The 25,610-nt window shown below is 45.2% G+C and overlaps 1 protein-coding gene across 1 annotated transcript; it reads right to left on the bottom strand.

Annotated features, from left to right (window-relative positions):
• Positions 1 to 8,895: 8,895 nt before the first annotated feature.
• On the bottom strand, positions 8,896 to 25,047 carry LOC131879572 (uncharacterized). The gene is made up of 8 exons (XM_059225931.1): positions 23,312 to 25,047; positions 23,019 to 23,168; positions 22,263 to 22,790; positions 21,820 to 22,162; positions 16,301 to 16,578; positions 15,956 to 16,105; positions 14,418 to 14,951; positions 8,896 to 9,631 (listed from the first exon to the last, which is right to left on the bottom strand). Exons 1-8 carry the CDS (start codon positions 23,559 to 23,561, stop codon positions 9,279 to 9,281), a joined length of 2,586 nt encoding a protein of 861 aa, XP_059081914.1. The 5' UTR covers positions 23,562 to 25,047; the 3' UTR covers positions 8,896 to 9,278.
• Between the last annotated feature and the right edge of the window lie 563 nt (positions 25,048 to 25,610).

Raw genomic sequence — 25,610 nt, forward strand, 5'->3', positions numbered from 1 at the left:
ACTCCGTGTCCTCCCTGAAAACCCTGACTTCCACCATCTGGGTTTGAACCTAAGACTATATACGACACTTCGGTGGTTTGGGTAGGTTGATTTGAACATGTCATTTCATTCTTGGTTAGGTCCATCCAAAGCGCTGGATGGAGTTCACATAGATCTCACTAGAGACCTGGATCTACCACAAACTTCAAGAATTATGGACTGTGAACGAGCTTCCCACCAATTCGGCCTAGTCTCAGTCATAGCAACTCTGAGCCACTTTCCGGATTAAAATAATAAAATATGAAACGTAGATCTATTTAGTTAAAGGCAAGTCATTTTATATCAATATTTTTTAAAGTGGTTTGTTTCAAAGTTATATTCTCAAAAGCTTATGTAGTTGACCTAGAGCAGGCCTAAAATTCGAATTGTATGGAGTGTTTACTGCATAACTTTGAACATAACTCCTGAGTTCCCTCAGCATAGTTTTGGGTATAAATTTGGCCAAGTGTTCCTATTCAACCAGATCTTATGATCAGATGAAGTGTTTATTTGGGATAAAGTGAATGGTTTGGGCGATAAGAAATTTTGGCTTCCTTTTGCAGTCCACGTCTCTAGAAGGCTGTGGTTTAACCAAGGATAGACTTGCACACAGGCTCCATGACTTGCACGACAAGTTTGTCCCTGATCTACCAAACGCGTTGCGCGGCTCAGCGCGTCCATCAGCAGGAATCTCGGATTATATATTTCAAAACTTTGAGTCTACCCTTTTTTATTTGTTAAAGATGATATATGTGATATCTGAAGAAAAACTGACAATATGTTAATTGTCATCCAGACTAAATCATGTTCAGTACCCACACTTGGTCATCTACGCAAGCGAAGGATGTATCTGCCTTACCATCACCAGCAAAAGCAAGGCAAAGTTTTGGTGGGTGTGTATGTGTGCTGCACTCTTTTAGTGTGCCAAACAGACTATATAGAGTTTGGTGTGCCACAATACAGTTTGGTGGGTCACAATATAGTTTGGTGTGCCACAATGTAGTTTGGTGTGCTACAACAGAGCTTGATGAGCCAAAATCTGTTTTTCGAGTGCAGTTTTTGTCTGTGTACCTTTTTATCTATGCGTGTCCCAGTTTTTTATCGGCGAATTTATCAAAAACTTTCGTGCGCCTTTTTTCGTTTTTGGTGCGCTCGTTCTTATGTCACCCCAAACCGATTGGTTCGGCTGTCCAGATTCTGTCCATTTTGATAAAATGAGCAACCATACAGAGTCTGACCAATTTCTTGAGACAATGAAAAAATAATTTTGTACTATGTACAAGTTCAGGTTCAAACCAGCAGCCTTTCAACACATTATCTTAATGTATAACTTCAGTTGGAATGAAAATGAATTAATGCCTGTTTTTTGATAGAATTCTGACCCCACCAGACCAGACCTTAGTTTGGTCCATCGAGGGACAAACATAAAATACCAATCACGTTGACCATCCCATCCATCGAAAAATAACTTGATTTAGAAAGCATGTCCCTGTTTTGTCGGTTAACTTAGTAATCATCAATGCTACCTTTGACGCCCAATCTACGCATTTTCTCCGATTCATCAAGGTACTATATTGTAAGTATAATCTTAAGAGCCTCCCTGAACTTTCTTGGGTAGATGGTTGGTTGGTTCACTCTGAAACTCTGAACGAGAATTTCTGATCTCCGTCAGTCCTCAGCCCTCCGCTGAAATGGATGGAGCCAGGGAAAATCGCGCGTTTGATTTAAGATATACCCTTACATCTGAAAATGGGTGGAGAGAGAAAGGCTTACCGTATCCCTCTGCAGATGAGTGGTGGTAGCCATCTAAGGATTTGAAGATCGTTTAGCTGTTTTACGACCAGAAAGGATTCCAACATAACGACTCCACCCGACTCGACTCTTTGCCATCCATTGCTTAGCTTACCGAAGAACGAAAGAACGAAAGAAAAACACTCGGAACAACGATGGGAATGAAGAAACCAACTTTTATTTGCACGGAGTGTGGGACCAAATCCAAGCTTCAAAGAATTGTCATTTCAGATTCAATTCATCGGATTTGGGGAATATTGGATCAGCCCTGATGGCCAGAGTGGAACTGCAAATCACATCGAATTGGAAACCACCTTTCGGAAAAAGGGGACACAATTTGCATGCTTTTCAAAACCACCACGGTTATGTTTATTTAGCTTCTTTATCTCTATCCAACTTAGCAAGCATTCATCCCATGATACATACGACTGTCCTGTATTTGGTCACATCGTCTAGGAACCGACGACGCATTGAGACCAACTTTCGAGATCCGATCCCAAAGTTTGTTCCAAAACTGGAAAACGGAAAATGGGCAGTTCGGGTCAGGTTGGAGGGTCTCCTCTTCTCTGTTTCTGGCCGGGGGAGCTAGAGGGGGATAATATGGATGAAGATGGAGTCCAAAATCTCTGAAATGGGGAAATGTCGTCATCGTCTTTTTATTCTTGATGATAAATCAAAGGGGTTGAGGGGAGGAAAAAAGAGCCCAATCCAGAACGGATCGCTTAACGTTTTACTTCGTCCTGTTCCATTTGTACTGAACAAACCAAATCAGGGCCGTTGGAAAGAGCTGGACCGTTGGAGTGGTGGGACCCATGTTATCCATGTTGCTCGGTGGACATTTTCGATTCTGTACGTGTATACCCTGTACCGTGTACCAACCACTCCCTCCCTCAAACAGTCAGTCAGCGGTGTGTGGTATGTGGTGGTCAGTAAAGTGTGACGAAATTGTGGAATCTAGATGAATACAACCACGAATCCAGAATCCAAAGGGGCGCAAGGGAGGGTCGCAGAGAGGAATTTCTTAATATGCTCATAGTTCTTGTGTTCGATGTCGTCTTTGGAGAAAATGACATACACCACCATCCACTACCTACCATCCAACTATCCCACAACTCAAGCACGCACGCACGCACTCAGGCACACCAAAGCCCAAAAACCACATCGCCACCGGCCAAGAAGAGCAAAACAGTGAGTGGTTGAGTGAGTGAGTGAGCTCTGAGCAACCCCCAAAATCTCGCAAGGGTCTTTGTCCAACTGGATGGAGATAAATTCGTCCGCAAAGTGATCCAAAAATCGTGCAGCAAAATCCCCTAGAATATGAATGAATGTCCATTTCCCTGTCCGGGAGTGGACCCCACATCATTCGAAGACCCAGGGAACCAACCAAGGATCACTCGTGCGTAACCATGTCAAGCAAGAATTTTATATTCATGGCATTGGTACTTGAAGAACGGCTGACGCCCAAACATAAAAGACTTACTTATAGCCATGTTTAGCGCTTAGATTCAGTCTACTGTATCATAGTGATGTGTAATGTAATCTACCAAGGGATTGGGAGAGATACCAGTAGGGTTGCTCGGAAATAACCCATCGTGGTACGTTTAGACGTTTTAAGAGCTCAGTTCAGTTTAAAGATCCATTTCCGAGACTTGGACACGATTGGAAAATGTCTCTCTTCAAAAGCTTTTTTCACTGAGTATACCTTTTGGTTTCATAACCATTGAACAACTTGAAAATTGACGCTCGAACCGGGGTGAGAAGCCCTCCAATAATCCGATTAAAAAAGCAATGATTGGAAATACTTTGCGCGAAGTTGGAAGGTGAGAAGCGTCAAGATGGTTCTTTCGAATACTCGTCGCAGAAGTGCAGACTAACCCAGTGGGAACACAATACGTCCTCATCCCTGAGGCAATTCATGGACCCCGGATTGTGGGTGCCATGGCTTTGAAAAGAGCGGAAGAGGAAAAACGTTGATAGCATTGGAGCTCATCGAAGCGAAATTGAGTCTCTGGAAATTTCATAAGGAATCATCGGAGGGTCCATGTTCCATTCCCGTGAATGTGTCTCCGAGGCGAGGGAAAAGAAATCTCCTTCACTTTCAAAGTTTAGTGTCAAAAAGAATAAAAGGCGCAGCATCATCAATGAAGGAATCCTCGCTTTTTTGTCCGAGGCTGCGGCGTCCTTTTTCCTTTTTTCTCCGCCTGCCTCTCCCGTTACTGTTGTTGTTGTTGTTGTTGTTGTCGTTGTTGTTGTTATCGTGGTCGTCATTGTTGCCGTCCTTTATCGCTTGAGGCCGCCCGCCGGTCTCCCTTCGTCTTTTTCCCTTTCTTTCTCGTCCGGTTTCCACACCCAAAAGCGAAGAAAAATATAGGAACAAGGAAGAGGACGGTAAATCGAGGGGGAAATAGATGAGGCTCATGAAGTCACAGATATGAGGACATTTGTCGGCTATCAAAGGTAAATCTATTTGAAACCCAGTTGACGTTTGTCCTCAACTTTGATTCGAATCTTCCGTAGTCTCGAAACTGTTCCAAAGTGTTAAGCTTCGACACGTGGAAATGATGATAGCAACAAGACCAAATCCAATAAGAGACAGAGAGAGAGAAACACTCACACACACAACCAGAATCATCATGATATATGTGAGTGAGTGAGTAAGCGAGTGAGGGAGCGAGTGTGGTCCCCTCATTCAAATGGGGTTGATGACAGCCCACCACTACGTGTACACCACTGAACACTGAACACTTTATTCTTGAGACATTTTCTTTGATAAGAGGCTAGATCAACTGAGACAAGACGAACCTCCTCGCTTCCATTTATTTTAGCTTGGAACCAACCACTGAGGTTTGGATTTGAGTTCCACCAGGGACATCTTGAACGGCCAGGGCTAGTAGCATTCTATTCCTAATGCATTGAAGGCGGTTAGTAGCAAACTGTTGATACCTTGGAATTACTTGATTTAAAAGTCACTTCAACTCTGTTAATGGTATTTATGTCCTTCAACAAATATTTTTAACGCCTATTGGAAAAAACACTATTATGACCCATCACAAGTCAGGAGAGGAAATTGAAATAAGAACTTCAAGATGAAAAGTTCAATATTATGGAAAAACTCAATAAGTTATTTTCAAGTTTAGTGCTATAGGGGGGCGAGGTGGTCCCAAAAAAGCTCCTTGGTTGGGATGTGAGAAAAAAAGTAGAGATTCTGCATTCGCTCTCGAGAATGTGGGGCACAAAATCAAGTACTGGTTATATAAAATAAAAATGTTTCAATCAGCTTCACTAAATTAAGGTTAAGGTGCACAAATATCCGTCAGACATGTTCTATATTTGGTCTCCACCCTGATTTACTGCAATGAATTGAAACAAAGTAAATGCGTCAGAGGTGAGTCTTTGTTTTAAAACAGCAGTGCTAGGTTGAGATTGATCAATTTTTCGAGAAGTCCTTTGTTGAAACCATCCTCACGCATACAGTTGTACATACAGTGCATCCAAAGAACGAAGCAGAATAAAAAGCCCGACTATCACTACCACTGAACCTAGTGCTCCTACCACTAATACTCCACGAACCAACCAACCAACCAACCAACCAACACTTGTGAACAGCTCTCCCGAGAATTACCCAGGGATTTAGGGACCACTAACTCTTTGAACATCTGACTACAGGATCCTTCTATCCCCCAATCTCAGTTGGAAAGTTGGGAACTAAATTTTCTCAAGTCTCTTTTCTTTCACTCGCTGACGACCCGCTAACCAACCCGTACTTCCAATTTTGGTTAAACAGCGTTGTAGGATAATCATGTTTACCTATACAAAAGAACTAATACCTTCCCCATGGTAGAAGGTCTGCGTGCCGTGCAATGCACTCGTGGAAATGAAAAATTTCCAAACCCCAATAGAACCGGGAACTTCAACCAACCCTTTTGGCAATGATGTCAGTTGATGCGATGGCATCAAAATGTAATTGTCTTCTTTCCCTTGGTGGTTCCCCTCTCTTACTTTCATGTGCAACCTCGTCAGCAGACGTCGTAACCAACACTAACCACTAACCAACCACCAGCCACCAGCCACCTTGTCTTTGGTATGGCGCTAGTAGATCTTAGTCTCCTTCAGGACTTTACCCGAACAATAACCAACCACAGATGTGAGCCAGGATTTAGAATTTAGATGCTCGATAGTGTTTGATTGCCAGTCGACAAGAGAGGGCGGTGGTCAATTCACACATTCACACCGCATTGTCTCACGTGCAGTGTTCCATCCAATTACCTATTCAGTCAGTCATTCTTCCATGGGTTGAGGTCTTTTGGAAATGAATGCCCACTTTGGGTGGAAAGAAAGGATAGAAAGCAAGTAAACTCGTTTGCAGGGAACACGATGCGATTGAACTTACAGCCGAATTGAAATTCACGAATCTGCATCTTTTTAGAATTCTTCCACTGATTCCCATGGGATGTACCTCAAAGGGCTCCAAATAGGAAGGAACAAGTGGAAAGATGGAGCATTGGACGGACCCCTTCAGCCAACTAGTCAGCCATCTACGTACAAGCTACAGAGCTGAGGAAGGAACGAAGAAGCAACCAACTCATCTTATGCAAAAGTGAAAGAAAACTCTTGAAATAAAAGTTGACATGAAAGGAGAAGCAGAAACCACAATTGAATTCCCTGAAGAGACCGCACAGCCCTCGGTCTTAATTTACTCATCTCCTTTCTTTTTACTTCTGATTGAGACGACACGAATCCCTAAAGTGAACATACCTTTCCATCTTACCGTCATCGAAAAATTCCTCTCCTGTCAGCTTCTAAATTAATTCTCAAAAGTAGTGTATACTTCAGTAGGCACATGTACACATATCCACGTACAATACTGTAAGGGCCGTATTTAAGGGCCCAGGTCAGGATAAAAAAGTCAGTGCTCGTCTCTTGACAAACCTTGGAGGATTTGGGATGAGTAATTCGCCCCGAACTCATTTGTCGTCGGACATTGTTCTTTTGCCAAGAATACTTAGGTCACTGGCCAGAAGGCCAGGCTATCGAAGGTCCGTAAGGTCCACCCTCGCCCTCGACTCGGTGCGAACCGACGATGGATCACACAACAACGGCCAATGGCAATCGAGAACGATCAAGGGACAGGTCGTTCCATCGGTTACCAAGGGTTCCAAGGGTTCCATTCTCGTGCCCAATCGTAAGAAAAAGCACCAATTATTGACGCCGAATTTCAATCAGCGTTTGATCTTGTCACACTTCAATTCAAACATATCACGAGAATACACAAGAAATAGGGCATAGTAGGTACATAGTACATGACTCGTACTAGATTTGGTTTGAGAACGTCCCTGGCTACCCTGAATGTGGTTCGATGGGAGTTGGTATCCCTGCCAATTGAAACTAATGAGAAGCTCCAATAAAGAACGAAAAGAGACCTTTCTTCTATCTCACCCAATAGGTCCCTAGAGACATTATGTTTGATAAAAACCCAATGGAAGTAGTTCCAAATATGAAGTACATACGGTTTTACGCCATTGACACACCATCACAATGAACCGGCTCCTCGGTGATTTTCAACAATCACTTTCTCCGATCTTAACTTGGAACCACAATGTCGGCGATTTTGGAGCTTCCCATCTGTTATGGAGGGAATGAATTTGGAGCACCCCAGTTCCATGGGCTCAGGATGGATCCATTCTCTTGAGTATTAGAAGGGTGCCAGAATGAGCTGATGTAATGAGTGACCAAGATCGACCAACGAGAACCACCAACCGCTTGCTTGGTTGGGTGGTTGGTTGGTTGACGGACTAACTGAATGAATGAGCGAATGAGTAAGTAACGAAGTGATTGCAGCGGTTCTTTCATGAGGGACCACACAAGAAGATTCAGACCCAGGCAAAGGGGCAAGATCGGATTCCAAATGCAAGACCATGGATGGGTAGTTGAAACAAGAAGTATGTTTTCGAAGTAATTTTTGCAACTGTGTTTTAGTTCTAATGTTCTTATCTAGTACCCAGAGTTTCCAATAAATCGAAAAAGTAACGTGCTGCCTGTTTGGCATTGCGCGTATCGTATTACAAACGGATAGCATTATTGCCTACTAAATTCTCAACAATGGAGACGGTGACCTTTTAGTCCCCTTCTCTTGATTTGGGAAGTTACTGTTTTTTTCATTTCATAATTGGATTCTTTTGTGCTCCATGTGCTCCACCGACTCCACGAGTTCTTGGAACAAGTGGAGGGCAGGATCCAAGCTGGTTTCAGCACTACTGAAGAGCGGGATTGAACGCATCTAATAGCCAAGTACATTCATTATTCATTACAGCTGTTGCTCTCCGTTCCATTCTAGCGATTTGAGGAGTACCAATAGGGTAGTGGTAGTTGTTGAAAACTCAATATGGTCGAAGAATATTGCCAAAAAAATCTTGGAGACCAGAAGTTGATGTTATGCCATGATTAAATCCCGTAAATGTGGACGAGATTTCCAATTTCAGAGCAAGATTCAATCTGCCTGAGGCTAGATGTGCGGTATGTATGTAGTCATAAACTGCCTCCGTCATGGAGAGAATCGATGCTTCCCGCCATCGTCTAGTTAACGAGGACTTGGAATGAATTGAAGGAAAGGTCACGAAGCACATCTCTCAAAATTTCTCAACTCAATTACGAAACACGTCTTTGAGCACCCTTTCAAATGCAAATTTCTCTTTGTAAGTGGTTGACATCTGTTTCTTTGAGCAATTTGTTGTGGATTTTCATCTAACAGTGCTACGAAAGCAACGAGAACAACGAGTACCGCAAACCCATCCATCCTTCCATCCATCCACCGTCTCTTTCTGATGATCGCTCCGACCGTTCGTTCGTGAATTGAGAATGCTTCGAAGGCTGTACCCGCACGTACTGTACAGGGTTTAGATTGGTCCTCGTCGAACCAAGAATCTCAGATCAAGTTGGAATCTAAACCAGATTCTGCTCTACGTACGTATGATTGGTATGTATTCAGACGTCAAAGGCTCCGTCCTTACTACGTTTAAACGAAGCACGAGGAGGAAAGATGGATATGTCATGTGTCATTTGAATGTGATGTGACTAAATGGACAAGAATGAGAAATGTTTCGTGTATTCTTCGTTTGTCGAGATTGGAAACGTATCACAGATATATCAGTGTATCAAAGAGATGTTGTCTTTGGTGCCATGGGGTCATGGTGGTTGGGTGGTTAATGGAACCACACACATACAGTATTCAAAAACCCTGTTCAAGACGGAGAGAGAGAAGACGTGCTGCTATACAACCAAATCTAGGTAATCCACGGATTTCAAGGTTGCTCCACTCGTCTGATCCGACCCGTCAAAATACATGGGAAAGAGCGCCGGGAACACAAATAACAGGATGTATTTGAATGATGGCCATGGGGTCAACATGAGTGGTTGAATAAGTTTGTAGACAGAGCCAAGGGAACGAGCGCAGAGAGACCTATCAAAATGGTCTACATGGTTGCCGACGTAGCGGGTGTCTGAGGATGGTTCACTGCGGCCGCCACGGCTGCGGCTGAGTAACTGGAGGTGGATGAGATCAAGGCCGATGGCCATTGGAAAGAATTTCCCGATAGAAGCATGTCTCTAATCAGGGTTTCGATGGGAGTTTTGCCCACCAATCGGACGAAGAACAGTTGCTCAATCACCGACGGGGACACTGTCCGTAAGGAGGGCAGTCTTAGCAAGAGCTTGCCAAATCGCGTGGGTTGATTAGGATATTGATTTCGGCAATACTCCTCCAAAGCGCATTGGGATTTCTCCTGGAGTTGTTCGATTGTTTGCACTTCTGAGAGTCCACAAGCATCTGTAAAAGTGGAAAAACAATTCAAGGTGGCGAACCAGATCGTTCACGGTGATGAGATGAGTAGAGGCCCCCCTTCCCGCAATGAGCATACAACTGTTCGCGTCCATACGTACCCATACCACCACGCTGTACTGTACATCTATATTGGACTACTACATGTATTCGTTTTATCAATTGAAAGTGCGTGTGCAAAGCTGAAGGCTAGCTAGATGCTTTTCTTTCCGTCATCTCACACATCCACACGGTACCATGGACTCGGTTTGTAGTGTACAGATAGTATGTACGAACGGACGTGTATGTACGTTAGCGGAACAAGAGTAGAAATAGTAGAAGCATAACAATAACTCAGAGAATGCTTTCAATCACTTTGGGAGTGTCATACGTCAAATGAGGTGAGCAGAGGAAACACCAAAGCGACAGCTAGACTGAGATGGACTGAGTCAGGCTTCTCTAACCTCAGTGGGGGAAAAAGATCGGTGCAAGTAAAGAGGGCGGACAGCTTACTAACAGGATTGGAGACAAACTAGGTAGCTCTGAGGCCAGTCTCATCAGTCACTTGTTCCCCATTTCGATTGTGGAACGCGGAACGCTCGACATTTTGCACTACGCGATTTCGACAATTCGAAATCAACTTTCGGTCAAAGGAGACTGTGCTTGGATACAAATAAGACCATATTTGAGAGATACATGTAGATCATGATGTGTCAAGGACCAAGACTAGGTCCTCAACTGCCTACAACATTGTCTGTACCAGGACCTACCCGGTACAAAGGCATTTCCTTGGTCCATTCAACTTCCTGGCAAACAATCAGCGTAGTGAATTGATTATGCCTCTATCCTATATGTATACATACTTTTTTCTACTTCTTAACTTTATAGCATTGGTAGAGTTTCCAAGTGGCTACATATAAGAAGTTATCGAAATGATTCACCTTTTTATGGGCTTTGGTCGGCCCAGAACAGAGTGCCGATTACGTACGTACACAGTACACAGTTCATGCACTCACTTATGCGTGTGGCTGAAGTTTTGAGCCAGTGGATCAGGCTGTGTCTTGTCTGTCAAGGAATGCAAAAGTCAGCGATGTTGAAGAAAAAGGAGGAATTTTTGTACCTTCACATTTTCTTATTTCTCTCGGTGAGGATTGCGTGATCTTGTTGTTATTGTTGCTGAAGCTGAAGGGGGGGGGAGGCTTTGAACGAGTATCTACCAATTCGAGGGCTCATACTAATACTTTTTCACGAGGGGTAGATGCGTGTGTGCACAATCAGGTTGTTGTTTGGCATTATCATATTCGATCAGAATCGAGATGGCCAAATGTTCAAGCGAGAAACGTCAAAGCGATTTCTTCCCGTTGCGTTTCTTTTTCTGACGCATACTCTTTCCTCACAGTGTGTGAGTGTGTGTGTGTGTGTGTGTACCGTCCATAGAGTAGGCACGTACAGTTGGTACGTATTGCAATTCATACCCTACTCCGCCCATCTGACGTGCACATTAGCATCACTACATAGTGTAAGTACATGTATGATTGATTCCAGTGAAACAGTTCGTTCATGTTCTACTCCAGATGCTAGAGAATTGGGAGCAATACCAGTCTTGGCAAAAGTTGAAGCCCACTTCACCACAAAATGGACAAAGTGCTGGCTTAAGATTCAATACAATGTGGGGTCGGTAGTGGTGGAAGTGGTGGTATTTCGGATACAGAGAGTAACAGTGCCTTCGATTGTGAGCGTGCAGCGGACTTGAAGCGAACATCAGGCCGTCGTTCCTCCAGAGGATCAAGAGCGTTCGTTCGTTTCGTTAGTCTACTCGTATGTAGTATGCATATCATGGGGGTCATGACCTTAAAGAGATGCCTGTTGCTGCTGATCCATGCCATCCTGTTTCTTAGTCGGACAAGGAGGCACAACAACGCTTACTCACTCACTCACTCACGCACTCACGCACTCATGCACGAACACTCGTGGACTGCTCATCCAAAGTGTAGAAGTACTCTAATACATTCTCAGACGATCCGAATCAAGAGATGATCTCCCTTTTGCGCCTAGTCGTCCTTTCTTTCTCCTCCCTGTCTCAATTCCTTGCCTGAATTTGCCGAGATCTGAACAGTTTCAAAGAATCTAACCATCCGACCAGCTAACCAACCAACCAACCAACCAACCAACCAACCTAATGACGGCCTGGGCATTCTGCGAAGCGACGATCCTCAACAACTCGCTTGCAACTCTTTCTTAGATTTTGGGGTGTATGATTAAAGCACTACACTCCTGATCTGTCCGAAATGAATTTGGTTATAAACTTGTAGTGGAGTAGCCTAGGGCCAAAATCACCCCTTTCGTGAAGAAAGGATGAAATGATATTACAAATCCTAAAGCATTATCAGACAACTAGTAGCTAAGAGGTAATCACATTGTTTTGGCGCTACTTTTGCAATTGGCCAACCCTTTTGCCCACATACTTGATAAAGCACAGAAGGTATGGTATTCATAACTTGAACGATTCATTGGCGTTGGAAGGGATCCTCTGTTGGTAGGTAAGTTGGTTGGTTGTGTTCTTAAATCAGAGGATGTGAGAGCAATAATTAACGTCGGCATTCCCTACGCATTCTGCCGTCCAAGATGGGTTTACCAACGGGTAGCAGTCATCAGCATGGGTATCTATCTACCTATGGGATGATTACCTTTGGGCCAGCCTGCTTTTGTGCTTTTGTGCTTGCCTGCTTGCCTGCCATCATACCTACCTGCCTAGTTGTTGGTGCATTGGACTCTTGGGTTTCGTGGGAGATGGTGCCTGCATTGTACATACATTCCCTTCAATGGGCTAACCCCGAGAGAAGATCCCATTGAAGTACTTTCGTTCGAGCTTCGTTGTTCTTAAAGTTCTGCAGTTCTTGGTTGGGATGGATGGATGGATTGATGGACGGAAGGACGAACGGATAGATGGACCTTCTGCCTACTAGATACACCCTCGTACACACACACACACACACACACACACACACACACACGCACACATTGGTTTGCAACCTGTGCTCTTTTAGAATTCAGGCGAGCAAGTGGCCCTCAACTGAGTAAAGCAGCTAACATCTAGAGTACAGTATGTGCATGTAGCGAAGAATGGTCACGAGGGCAAGTCTTCTTGAGCAGACCCTAACATGAGCTAGCGGGTGAGTAAGTCGCTGTGTGTGTGTGCATGTGTGTGTGTGTGTGTGTGTGTGTGTGTGAGTGAGTGAGTGAGTAGGGGAAGCCAGGCAATGACTGAACCGAGTACATCATGGCTCTGGGGGTTCAAAGGTCAGATCTAGATTTTTGCTGCTGAATGCCTTTGATTGCGGCTCTTAAGCGTTTTTCTCGACGCTGTGCACGTTTTCCAAATGATTTTTCTTGTTTCTTTCCCTCTCTTGAACATTGCCTAACAGTATCTTCTTATTCTTATTCGATGTTTCAACTACGTTCCAATATGAGATAGGTCTTTGTAGGATTGCTATGTATCTATCTGCCGCAATAGTGGAGAGTAATACAGCATTGTTTGTCCTGTCGTTCGTAGTGGGTGGGTGAGGAAGGGTGGTAGTTGTGGTGGCGGTGGTGGTGGTAAGGGTGTGAATGGCAATAGATAAAAGTTCCGGAGATCCATATCGCTAGGCTAATTGATGAACATGTCTCTGTTCACTTTCTCGACAGCGCTAAACAAGTTTGATGGACAAATTGGAGCCTTCCCCTGGACCGTCGATTTGGTCACATTATTTATATTATTAACGCCGGTGCCACCACTCGAGCCATCACCACCCCTTTTGGCCAAGTAAGCTTTCTGCGAAAATGACGAGGAATGAGCTCCTTACTTACTTCATATACGTAGCACTCGACTACCAACTGCCATTGTAAGCCAGTCAAGTTCTGGCTTTCCGTCAATCAGCCAAATGTTTTCCCACTCTCAAAACTCTTTCGAAGCTTGGCCGATACCAACATCTGTAAGCATCCCAATGACAAAATCTTGAAGTGAGCAAACCCCGATCAAACCAATAGGGTTGCACTGAGACTTGAAAACTGACGGCTCAGGTGTTGATGAGGGTCGACTCTTTCTGAACCATTTCACTAATTTCAGCAGTGCCAAGGAGTGGCGCTCGTACGACCCATGAACATGGTTTCATCCGACGACTGTAAAGGCAGCCAGCCTTTGTCCGAGCGAGGCATAATGCTCTTCCATCATGATCCATCACCAAGTCCTGTCCTTGTTACACCGCAACCAAATGGTGCTGACTCATTTGACGGATGCTCTCCGCAGAGCCATAAGTGGTCGTTGGGAGGCTGGCTAGCTGGGACCCTGGACCTCCCGCTTACTTCCAATATCTTGAGAGGTAATTGAAGAGGTCATTCACAGCAGGCCGATGTGATGATGTCCCAAGCAAGAAGACATGGGAATCTTGAAATGAGTTTTTAACTGGAAAGTATTCATTGCAAGGACCCCCGCTTTCAACTAACTCAGGCCATTTCCTCGTGGTGGAGGAAACAACAGCGCTCATAACGCCCATCTATGCCGACTTCGGAAGTTGACTCTCCAAGAACCAGAAGAAAAAGAAAAAGAAGGAGGAAGAGGAAGAGGAAAAAGACGAAAAAAACCACCTCGCTCGGATGGGATAGAAATCGCCCGACATAAGCTGGGTTCATACATCAAAGCGTACCATGCTCTACGCACCCCTAACTTACTTAGAAATGCAATCAAATAGATCACACTTGCTCTTTGGGCTGACAGCGAGAGCAAATGAAAACATAACGAGATGATGATCCTTACCAGACGTGAAGAGTACCACCGCTTTCATACACGAATACTCGGCTGAGTCCACATGAAGACCCTTAAGTTTTTCCACTTGCTCTTGGAATATCCTAATATGGTCCATAAATGCCACTACACGGTCGGCGGCCATGGGGGACGCGTGTAACCCGGCTGCGGCCAGTAGTGGGGCCACGTGGAGGGGCATATTGCACTGGGACGCGTTCAACACGAACAGTTCGGACCAAACTAGACGAAGCAAAGCCACCTGATCCGTCACTTGGAGCTCGGGAAAGCCGGGAATGTTCCTGGACCATTCCACGGCCGAGAAAAGGAGTCGAGCGGCAAACTCGCAAATGTTGTCGATCCCCACCATGTTGTTGGCTGCCGCCATTTGCATCTGACCATATCGAGAGGTGTGGTAGGGCTCTGCCCGAAGCAGCATGGAAATGTACGAGGAGAGGTAGGTGGTGCCTGGATGGGCCACGTCCCCATTGAAACCAAAGCCGATCATGGCCTGAGCTGCCGAGGGTGGCACCCGGCCCCGCTGGACGGCTGAAAGAAATCACGAACAAGAGACTCATCGTCAGAAAATCATTTCCTTTTCTCATCGGGCCAATTTAGAGCCCCATGAAAGAAATGAGCTCGCGCACGTATTGGCGAGTGGAATGGTGGAAAATTACAGGAAATACTTTGAAGCCACCATTGTCTGTTGTCATAAAAGTCAGTCGGCAGAGTCTACTGACCCTTGATCAGTGGGTTCAGCCATGGCCAACACATAATGCGGGGCACCTGTGAATGAGGCTGGCACCAATCTGTGCTTGGTGATGGTGGTGGTGGTGGTTATAGTAGTAGTAGTAGTGGTGGTAGTGGCCGTGTTTTTTTTTAAAGCTTGACTTGTGATTTAAGATCGTTTCTTCTCACGACGTCCGAGTTCATACAACAACAGTAACAACTCGTTGTGGCCCCGAAGCGTTTTGATGCCCAAGGCTCTCTAAGAACCATAAAGAAACACGGTAAGTACGTACACTTTCAGTGGGAGAAGAAGAAGTCGTCGTCGTCGTGGTTATGGTTGCTATTGTTGTTGTTGTTGTTGTTGACGTCGTCATTGCAGGGAAAATGTGGACGCTCTTGGCTTTTTGAATGACCGGATGCATCATATCTCAATTCTCAGGCAACCAAGTGCCTCACTGAGGGAGTCGCTTCGAAAAAAGCCATGCTTATCGCTAGAGATTGTGTCGTCAGCCGATTGGAATTTCGATTCAATGAGAACGACACTTTCAAGAGTGAATATCAATGCGTTCAATTTGTCACTTTCCCACACAGCTACGTACCGTAGACACACTATTGTGCCGGCCCGCCCCACCCCGCCCTCCCACCCTTATATGGAAGGCACAATTGTCTGGCCTGGGTTCATGCGGTCGATAGGTCGTACTTCACGCGTGTAATCGAAGGCTTCCCGTCTTATTGTACAGTACACCTATAACGTGTTTCTCGGGGACCGGATGGAAGCCCTCCCATTCCAAACCGTTTGTTATTTTCGGTCGGTACTCACTCACCTTCTTTTCTCATGCCCATTTTGAAGCACTTTTTGAGGCGGCAATGTTGACATTGATTGCGATGGTGTTGGTCGATGGGACAATTTCGGTTTCCTCTACATTGATAAGTGAGATTGCGGCGCACAGATCGCTTGAAGAAGCTTTTACAACCTGCAACGAAAGACGAGCAAATTGCCTCAAATTGAAGGTTTTTCATATTATCGCTCTTGGCGAGCGAGGCTTGGCATAGCCTTGTTTTCAGCCTTCGCCTTCAGCCTTTCGGCCAGAAAATGGTCGCCCATGAACCAGACGAAACATGAAGGGAGAAACACCACTGTCGAGTCATTTATGAACCAAACGATTTACCTTCGCACGTGAATTGCCCGTAATGTTTTCCACTAGATTTATCACCACACACTACACAACTAATATCCTGGCCATTTTCATCCTTAATGATGATATCCGGCGTTACACTCGCCTCCATGATTGTGGAGTGGGGAGTGGTTCGGCACACTTTGTTGTTGGTGCTGGTGCTGTTGTTGCTGGTACTTTCATTATGATCGTTAACACCACTCATATTAGGATCTCTCCAAACAGAAGAGTTCTCCGATGAAGATATCACAAGAGTCATGGCACACCCAGGTCAGAGAAAGACGATGGAGAGAACACACAAGTACGCCGAGAACGCGAGGATCACTGTCATGCCAATTGGCAATTGCCATTTGCCAATTGCTATCACACAACTCTTTTCGGCCCACACTCAAATGCCAAACCTGTGCCAATATATATTTATTTGGATCAATATTCACGAACACAACGACGACGACGACGACGGTGATGATGATGACGATGAAAAGCTGTGAATCCAACTTGTTTTGGGTCACACGAACGACGAAGATGCTGCTGCCTTGGCCGTGGAAAAAACTGTCTGGCAAGTCAGAGGGTAGCCTTCTCCCTCTCATGAGAAGAGGGAGGGCTTTGTCTGCTGTGCGACCGGGTCATGCTCGTCGCGTCTTGGGGTCCGAGCATGATCTCCTTGAGGTATGCCAAACATGGCTCAATAAAGCCCACAGTCACTCTGGCGCTCTCCGGAGAGTCAGAGCTCCTCCAATCGACCTCAGTCCCCACTCCCGACCACTCGCTCCTTACGAGTACCGAGACTTGGACGCTCTGGTTTCCGCGCTATCGCTACCTTGGGTTGAAGAATTCGGGCGCTTGGCCTCTGAACAAACCAATGCTACGCAGAGAAGGGAGGGGGGGCATGGGCAGCTCTCGTGGAAGAATCGGTGTATGGAAGTTGGAACTTGAACGTGTTCTTCATCATCATCATCGGTCTCCATTGTGAACGGGATATCAGGTGTTCGTTGGTACCCTCTGTTGTTCTTGATCTGTTGCTAGATCACTCGGGAAAGACAGCAGACATCTTAGGCAGGCCCAAGTCCAATCTCAAGTCCCAGACCCTCGTTCTGTCTTCCTGTGCCACAAGAGCCAACCCGAAATTTTGCTCTTGGGCAGATTGCACACCAACTCCACTGTGGGAAATCACGATCAATGGGACAATAATTGGCACGTTCTTCCAAACTAGACAGTATGTACCGTGAACAGGTACTGCCAAAGACTGTTGGGAGATCGGCTTGGCTTGAGGGTGAAAAAGCGTTATATCTAAGTACCCCGGATACTCAGGTTTTCTCGATGATTTTTCCTCACATAAATTCAAAGTCTTGTGGAGCCACCATTTCAACCATGATATTTTTGGAACAGCGTCAGGCTCACTTATCACTGCTTTTCAAAGCATAATTCGATTTTTGTTGATTTTATAACTTATTAGAAGCAATTTCCAAAGCAATAATATAAAGAGGATTTCTCCTCACAATACAACGTTGGTACGGCAAATGCTGTACGTACAATGATTGAATTTCTACCAAAACCATGTCCTTCAATATGCCTTGGAACTGAAGAAGTAATACGAAATGGGTATCATTATTCAACCAGGGGTAAACACCTGATTTAAATGAAATAAGGAACCATCTTATGCGATTAGGTGATTGAAGAACAGGTATCTACAAATAACCAAACCTAACAGAGTCTCAAACGACATTGGACAGGTCCACGAGCATCCCGGACGGACTCGTGGACAATTACTAGGAGGCTCTGGAGTTGACAGTTCTATTATCAGGCCGACACACCCACCAGTATTGACTCAGTTAAGGCGAACCATTGATGGGTGCGAAAGACGGAACTTCGCTCGAAATACAATTTGAGCTGAATACATCCAAGCCAAATCCCTTTCAGTCAGTGAATGTTGAAGTTCATCTAAATGAAGAGCGGCGGATCTCATCTTTGGAAAATGATGATGATGATGGTTGTAGTGATGGTCTGGCTAGTTGATGTGGAGATGATCATGGTTGAGGCAACTCCTTGGATAAGACATAAAAAATCCCGTTGTAGAAGCAGCCAAGGGTTTTTACCCACATGAAGTGGTTTACGACATCAACCTAGATTTTGCAGTGCACTCGCGAACTCTAGTTTGGAATGCGTTGGAGCTGGAAATTACCTGGGGCAAAGTCCCAGCCAACTCACAAGTGCACAATACTGTAATATTCATGCTCACTCAGTCTACGTACATACTTGCGTACACCCTGGCACATAAATCCCTTCCGCTTGATTTTAGCTCTGGTGTTAACTTCGCAATTCAAGGACTTGAAGTCAACCGCAATATTGAATTCAAAACCTTGTTATGTAGTCATACTACAGTTACGTATACAGAAATCATCAAAGTCAAAATCTTTCGTTTGCTTCTGGTTCTGATTTAAGCTGTACTAACCCTGCATTGCATTTTGGTTCCATGCCATAGTCTAAGTAAATATAAAGATTTTTACCCACTCCACGTCGAGTCAAAGAGAAAAGGGGAGTGGCACATAAACGCCCCCGAACTGAATATATTCGAGAATACGCGGTTTATTTTTATTCATAACAACTATCATTATTCAATGTACACAGACAGATGTCTTGAATGAATTCAAGGCACAAAAACGTGATTCCACAATCACTCGAAATTACATCTGATCAGAAATCGAGTTTGAGTTTGCTGATCGATGATATCCAGGTATTGAGGGTGGGTTTGGAATGGTTTGGAGGAAGTTATCCAGGTCTTTTCTGAATTTCGGAAGGGGATTTTCATCTCATCTTTGCCTTTGTCAATTGCTCAGCTGAATCTGCAACTCAGGGTCTTTGCAGAAAGCTCCAAAAGACATAGCAAATCAGAAACTAACAACATCTCAAAACTTGTTAGAGAGCATACCAAGCCAAATAACCAAATACAAAATAACCAATTGAAAATACAATCGAACTTTGATTTAACGAATCTCGATGTAATGATAAATTTCAATTCAACGATATATTTGCTACTTACCAAATATTGTAGTATTTACTTCAAAATACGTTTCTATTTAACGATATGTTGTCCTCTTACGGACAATATCGTGAAATCGAAGTTCGATTGTATGATGTATGAACCAATGGGAAAGAATTTCTGTGTCAGGGTGTATGGGTACCGTAGCTCAGTTAGCTTTACGTACATACTAGTGGTTAGGTGTAACATGAAACGAGGATGAGCGGAAGATCACTTGCGACAGTACTCGCACCACTTCACTTTTTAGCTCTCATAAATATTTGTATTACTTGGATCAATGCCATTCCAAAACACAAAAACACCGCACGAAGAAAATGCTCTGCGATTTAAGAATCATATATATACAACCATGGCAAATTTAGCAAAAGTCATACCAAAAAACGAGGAATCATTATTAATAACGGTGAAAATATGGTCCAGGCACACACTGTAAGCCCTAAAATGTTTTGTTCCCCAAAGTTAGCTCTTCAATCGAGCGAATCCCATTTCGTGAGATATAAAATGAACGCCAGAGAGAGCTCCTTCCAAAATTTCCATTCAAGAATAACAACAATTTCAACACTTTTCATTTTCTGTGATATCACACTCTAGTCAACTATCTTATCCTACTGACCATTCATTCTTTTATTCTTGTTTTAAACTGTATGTACGATATTTATATAAACACACTTTTGTTTAACATCTTTACAAACTGACTTGACCAAGAGTTGCAATAAAGCTTTTTATAATTGTAAGTAAGAAATATCTTTTGTTCACTTCTTGGTTTTGTCTGTTGTGTAGCAGGCATCAAAACTAGTCCAAGTTTGTTGATGCTAGGTCTATTTACTTGTTATATTTTCGAATTAAACTTTGGACCGAAATCATTGCTCTGTGGTCAATCAGATATTGGTCGTTCTAGTGGTCCTTCTTAGGTTTACACATTTCATGTCTTATGGCTCTGGGACCATTTGATCTGACTGAGAGTGATTTTGTTTTCGAAGAAAGATGAGAGTGTCTTTTTGCTCATCGCAATTTCTCGGAAGTGGATTGGAGATTGCTGTTTGCTGTTTGCTCAAGTGTTTACGGAAGCATTATTGTTTGTCCATGATTGCACATTGTAATCATCGGATGCAGGCAAATGCATGTACTAGTGGCGCACGTAGTCTGTATGTAGTTCATAAAAGACGATCAGGATCATTGTCGAAGTCTTGGAAAAACAGCGGGACGCTCGGAAAGAAAACACGGCGCCTACCCAAAAGAGAGCGCACGAGTCCAGTTCAACCCAACCCTCCTCCATTATCGAGTTGGGCTGCTGATCATGTTGATCATGTTGGTATGTGCTACTCACTCCGCACGACTCAATATAATGGCAATATAATGGCAACTCGGCCTCTTAACATATTGATCGCAGCCGGGCCAAGACCGAACTGACACCGAACTGACACCGAACTTTGATTGTACGTATATTACTTTTCAGTTACACATACTTTTTGCTACGAAACCTCTCTCCGGGGGACAATGAAGTACCACTTCTTGTAACACCAAAACACCAACAGCAACGACGACGACGACAGCAATCGCTCCAAGAGTACTTGAGATGCAGGGGCGACTTGTAAGGGAGTTTGTTTTATTGAAAATTCTATGATTAAACAAGTTTTTGGCTAGAGACTAGTAGCATGATGATAGTGATGATGATGATCATATGATGATGATGATACAAGCAACAATGATATTAAACCAGAACATGGAAATGATGACGACATCGATGACAATGATAAAGGTGTTGTGGGATGTGGTTGAATTCTTAGTACACATCTTGTTGGGTACTAAGCTTCCTAGAAAAAGTGTCAATTGCGATCCATGGTTGGCGGGAGGACAAACTGAGAGACTAAAGGGAGTAGAAATATTCTAGTGGTACCTCTACCCCACTTGTTCTTGTGTTTCTTCTACTGCATTTTCGTGCTGAAGTGGGGTAAGTGATTTTTGAGTGGGTATCTGGTGGTTGGGTTCGTTGGTTGGTAGGTGGGGCAGAATGGGTCATCACAGACTTATGATACAGAGTAGCGACATCCTTTTTTGTACTTGGTCTTCTTTGGTGTGGTAGTACAAGCTGCGTAATTTGAAGTTGATCTGGTTGTAATCTGGCACTAATCTCACGAGCACACAATTTCCCAAGGGGTGATGGGGAGAACTCAAAGAAGCGTTGGGGGTGGGGTCCATTGTGAACCTTCCACAGCGATGGTGTTAATAATGACCGTCAAGTTTCCCCATCCCAAATGCCTACGGGAAATTATGGCGGTGGACTTTGTGTGTGGTTTGGACCTCAGTCGAATTTGCAATCATTGTTGTCTTTGTTGCCGTTCTTGCTTTGTTGTTGAGAATGATAGAAATCTTTGGTTTCGAGTCTTAGAGAGCAGGATTGTTGGGAGGTGAGATGGAGCTGGAGGTGGGGATTTGACTGGCAGCAGCTAAATGTCGCAAGAGCGTATGTCACATGCTGATCGGCGGGTAAGGTGGGCCTAGGCCGCTCATGGAGGTGGCGCCTAAGGGCGGGGACATGGAACCGGTCCCGGGCACAGTGGGCCATTGGAATGTGCTCCCTGATAAGAGCATGTCTCTAATCAGGGTTTCGATGGGAGTTTTCCCCACCAGTCTGACAAAAAAGAGTTGCTCAATCACCGAGGATGACACCGTTCTCAATGAAGGGAGGCGGAGCAAGAGTTTCCCGAACCGTGTGGGCTGATTGGGGTATTGACTTCGACAATACTCCTCGAGAGCGCATTGGGATTTCTCCTGGAGCTGTTCGATCACCTGAGTATCGGTGAGGCCAGGAGCATCTAAAAGACAAATGGGAAATCATTAACTTCTGCACATTTCTTTAATGGCCTATCCAAACGATGGGGAGACCGAACAAAAAACACCCCCCCTCCTCTTTACCTGTGGTAAATAAAACAATAGCTTTAATGCATGTGTATTCCGCCGAGTCCACGTGAAGGGCTTTGAGTTTTTCCACTTGCTCTTGGAATATCCTAATATGGTCCATAAATGCCACTACACGGTCGGCGGCCATGGGGGACGCGTGTAACCCGGCTGCGGCCAGTAGTGGGGCCACGTGGAGGGGCATATTGCACTGGGACGCGTTCAACACGAACAGTTCGGACCAAACTAGACGAAGCAAAGCCACCTGATCCGTCACTTGGAGCTCGGGAAAGCCGGGAATGTTCCTGGACCATTCCACGGCCGAGAAAAGGAGTCGAGCGGCAAACTCGCAAATGTTGTCGATCCCCACCATGTTGTTGGCTGCCGCCATTTGCATCTGACCATATCGAGAGGTGTGGTAGGGCTCTGCCCGAAGCAGCATGGAAATGTACGAGGAGAGGTAGGTGGTTCCGCTCAAGGGATCACCATTGAAAGTGATTCCGAACATTGCTTGTGGGGTGGTGGCGATACGCCCTCGTTGTACAGCTAAAAGTCAGAAAGCGTTGAGGGAAGGTTATTGAATTTGTTCCTCGGCTTTGCGCTTGCTTAATTAACTGATTGATTGATTAGTTTATGAATTAATTGTCCCGCCATATGTATTCCGCATGACCGCTGATACAATCAGAAGAGACTTGCTGAATGCAATTGGTGTAACAAGTCGCTTCAAATCATTGATATAACTTGTAATTGGGCAGTATGGACGATGGCACTTACCTTCTCGACGCATTCCCATTTTAAGACATTTTTTCAATCGACAGTGTTGGCACTGGTTTCGATGGTTCTGGTCAATGGGACAATTGCGATTTCCTCGACATTGATAGGTCAAGTTTCTTCTGACAGATCGCTTGAAGAAGCTTTTGCATCCTAGAAATGGTCAGTTATCGTAAACGGATAGACTGTATATGATAATATTATCATGTCCGAAAATAAACCCGAGAGGCTTGTCAATCTGACTTCTTGAAATAGTCTTTGGAGTTGGGTTGACAGATGATCGGTCAGTCACTTACCTTCACACGTGAATTGGCCATAGTGTTTGCCACTAGATTTATCCCCGCACACAACACAGATGATATCTTGACCATCGTCGTGTTTGGATTCCTCACTGCTGATCGAACTTTCCTGAGGCGGATGAATGGTGGTTGAGATCGGGGTCAGAGGTGGCAAAGACACTCCCACCATGGAGGTGATGCTGTTGGCGGAGGCTGACATAACACTCGGATCCCTCCATACGGAGGACGGCGAGGCTACAAGTGCCATTTCCCCGGTTGTGCTCACCGTTGATGTGGGAAGTAGCTTCTTGAAAGGATGGAACAGGATGGTGGCAGGTGGAAGCCTCACCAGAGGAGGCACCGGATCACCAGGGGTCAAGGGGGAAATCGGAATGAAGTAAGGTCGTCTGAGAAGAAGTCAGTCCGATGATGTGATAACTTGCAAGATGCACGCAAGACTTGGTGGCACTCGAGGTTCAAGTAGCACAGGTCACAGGTGATAGTGAAAAACACGACCTCTTCTGACACCGAACATCCCGCGAGTAAGTGCCCCCTACTTGCCTTCACTTTGTCTTGCCCCCAAGACGGATCGTCGACCAGAGCAACTCACCACTATCACCACGGACAACATCACCATCACCACGAACAGCACCACCACGACTTCGTCGTCGTTGTTGTCGTTGTTGTGGTCGTCGTTGACGGAAGGTAGCAGGAGTAGCAAGCATACATGCACTCCCTCACTCACACACACACACACGTTCTTCTTCTTCTTCTTTCTTTTCACCGACTACCACTTAATAGGGAGAAGCAAGTTGTTCGTTTGTTCGTTCCTAGTTCCTCGATTCGTTCGTTCGTTGGGTGCTTCGCTCGTTCGTTGTTGCCTCGTTCGTTTGAAGTTCGTTCGTTCGTTCGTTCGTTGGTTCGTTCGTTCGTTGGCTGGTTGCTCGCTCGTCAACATGCACCTCTCATGATGATCTCGGGGAAAAAGTCGCCCCTTGGCCGCCCTCTTGATCTCGGACGTCGGCCCTCGTGCCCTTGGCTCTGGTTCGCCACAGCGGGAAGGGAGCACGTAGGTCGCGAGTGTCCGCCACTGTCGCCACGAGCGTTTTTGTCCTTTTCGTCACCTCCGCAACGTCGACACTTGGCCCCGGCGTGTGGCGAGGTGAGCCCCCATCTCGTTGGGATGTCGTGACTTTAAGCACTCGTAATGCGAGAGAGGCCATCCGGAACTGTAGCAAGGCCAAGTCAAGAGAGCAAGCAGAGGGGAAAGGGCCTTTTCCATCAGAAAAGGTTCTGGGCGCAACTCTCTGATTGGTGGAGAGCCGAACTTACGTACGGCTATACACTTCTCGCACAGGCAAAGAAAGAGAGAATAACAGAAAGAACCCAGAAACAAGAAGGCGCTGAGAGACACGTGGAGACACGAGGACAGGCAGAGAGAGAAAGAGAGAGAGAGAAAGAGAAAGAGAGAAATGCGAGGCTCACACGACACATCATCAAAAAGGTCCAGGCCATGGACCCAAGGCCAACCCCAAAGAAAAAGGGGACCGCCTTTGGCTTCTTGGACGAACTCCATCCAAGCAGGGGGCTCAACGATCGGCTCCTCCCGGCTTAACGGGATCAGGTTCTTCTCTCCTCTTCCTTCTCTACCACTACTACCATTCGGTTGTTGTCTCGGTGCCTGCCACCAAAATGGAACATGACCCAGGTTGGGATGCCATTCGAGTCCTAAGCCGTCCAACCAACCTAACCCAACCCGCGCCCAACCCACCCACCCACCACCCATTGCTCGCTTGGGCAAACTTATGCTGGATGGGATAGAGAGATCGAGATGGCCTTCTGGAGTTCCATCGTTGTCAGGGTGGGAAGGAGGATGTAGTGCTTGCTTAAATTGAACCAAAGGAGAGCAAATACATACCCACGCAGGCACGCACGCACGCATGCACACACAAACACAAAAGAGACAGATACTTCTGGAAAGTCGTTCTACTTTTATGTACGAATTGTGCTTGCGCTGCTGAACGTTGCTATTTTTCGTTACTGCTACCACAAGTGCTGCTTCCGTTTTCGACTCTACCACTAGTATAGTCCTTGTCTTGGCCACCTTCGACTCCGTCTTCGTCTTGTTCGGCTTCTTCCACAGCCATATCCTCTTCCACTTTGGCCTCTTCTCTCTCTTTCGCATTTGGCAAGATGAATTGAAAGCTTGCGTTGGGATTTACTGAACCTAGAGATATAACGGGGCCCCCAACCAAGTTCCTTGCTTCAGAAAGGGTAATTAGACTGGCAATGACAGTCATTACAGAGCCACATTGTT

Source organism: Tigriopus californicus, chromosome 4 (assembly GCF_007210705.1).
Source record: "Tigriopus californicus strain San Diego chromosome 4, Tcal_SD_v2.1, whole genome shotgun sequence".
NCBI lineage: Eukaryota > Metazoa > Arthropoda > Copepoda > Harpacticoida > Harpacticidae > Tigriopus > Tigriopus californicus.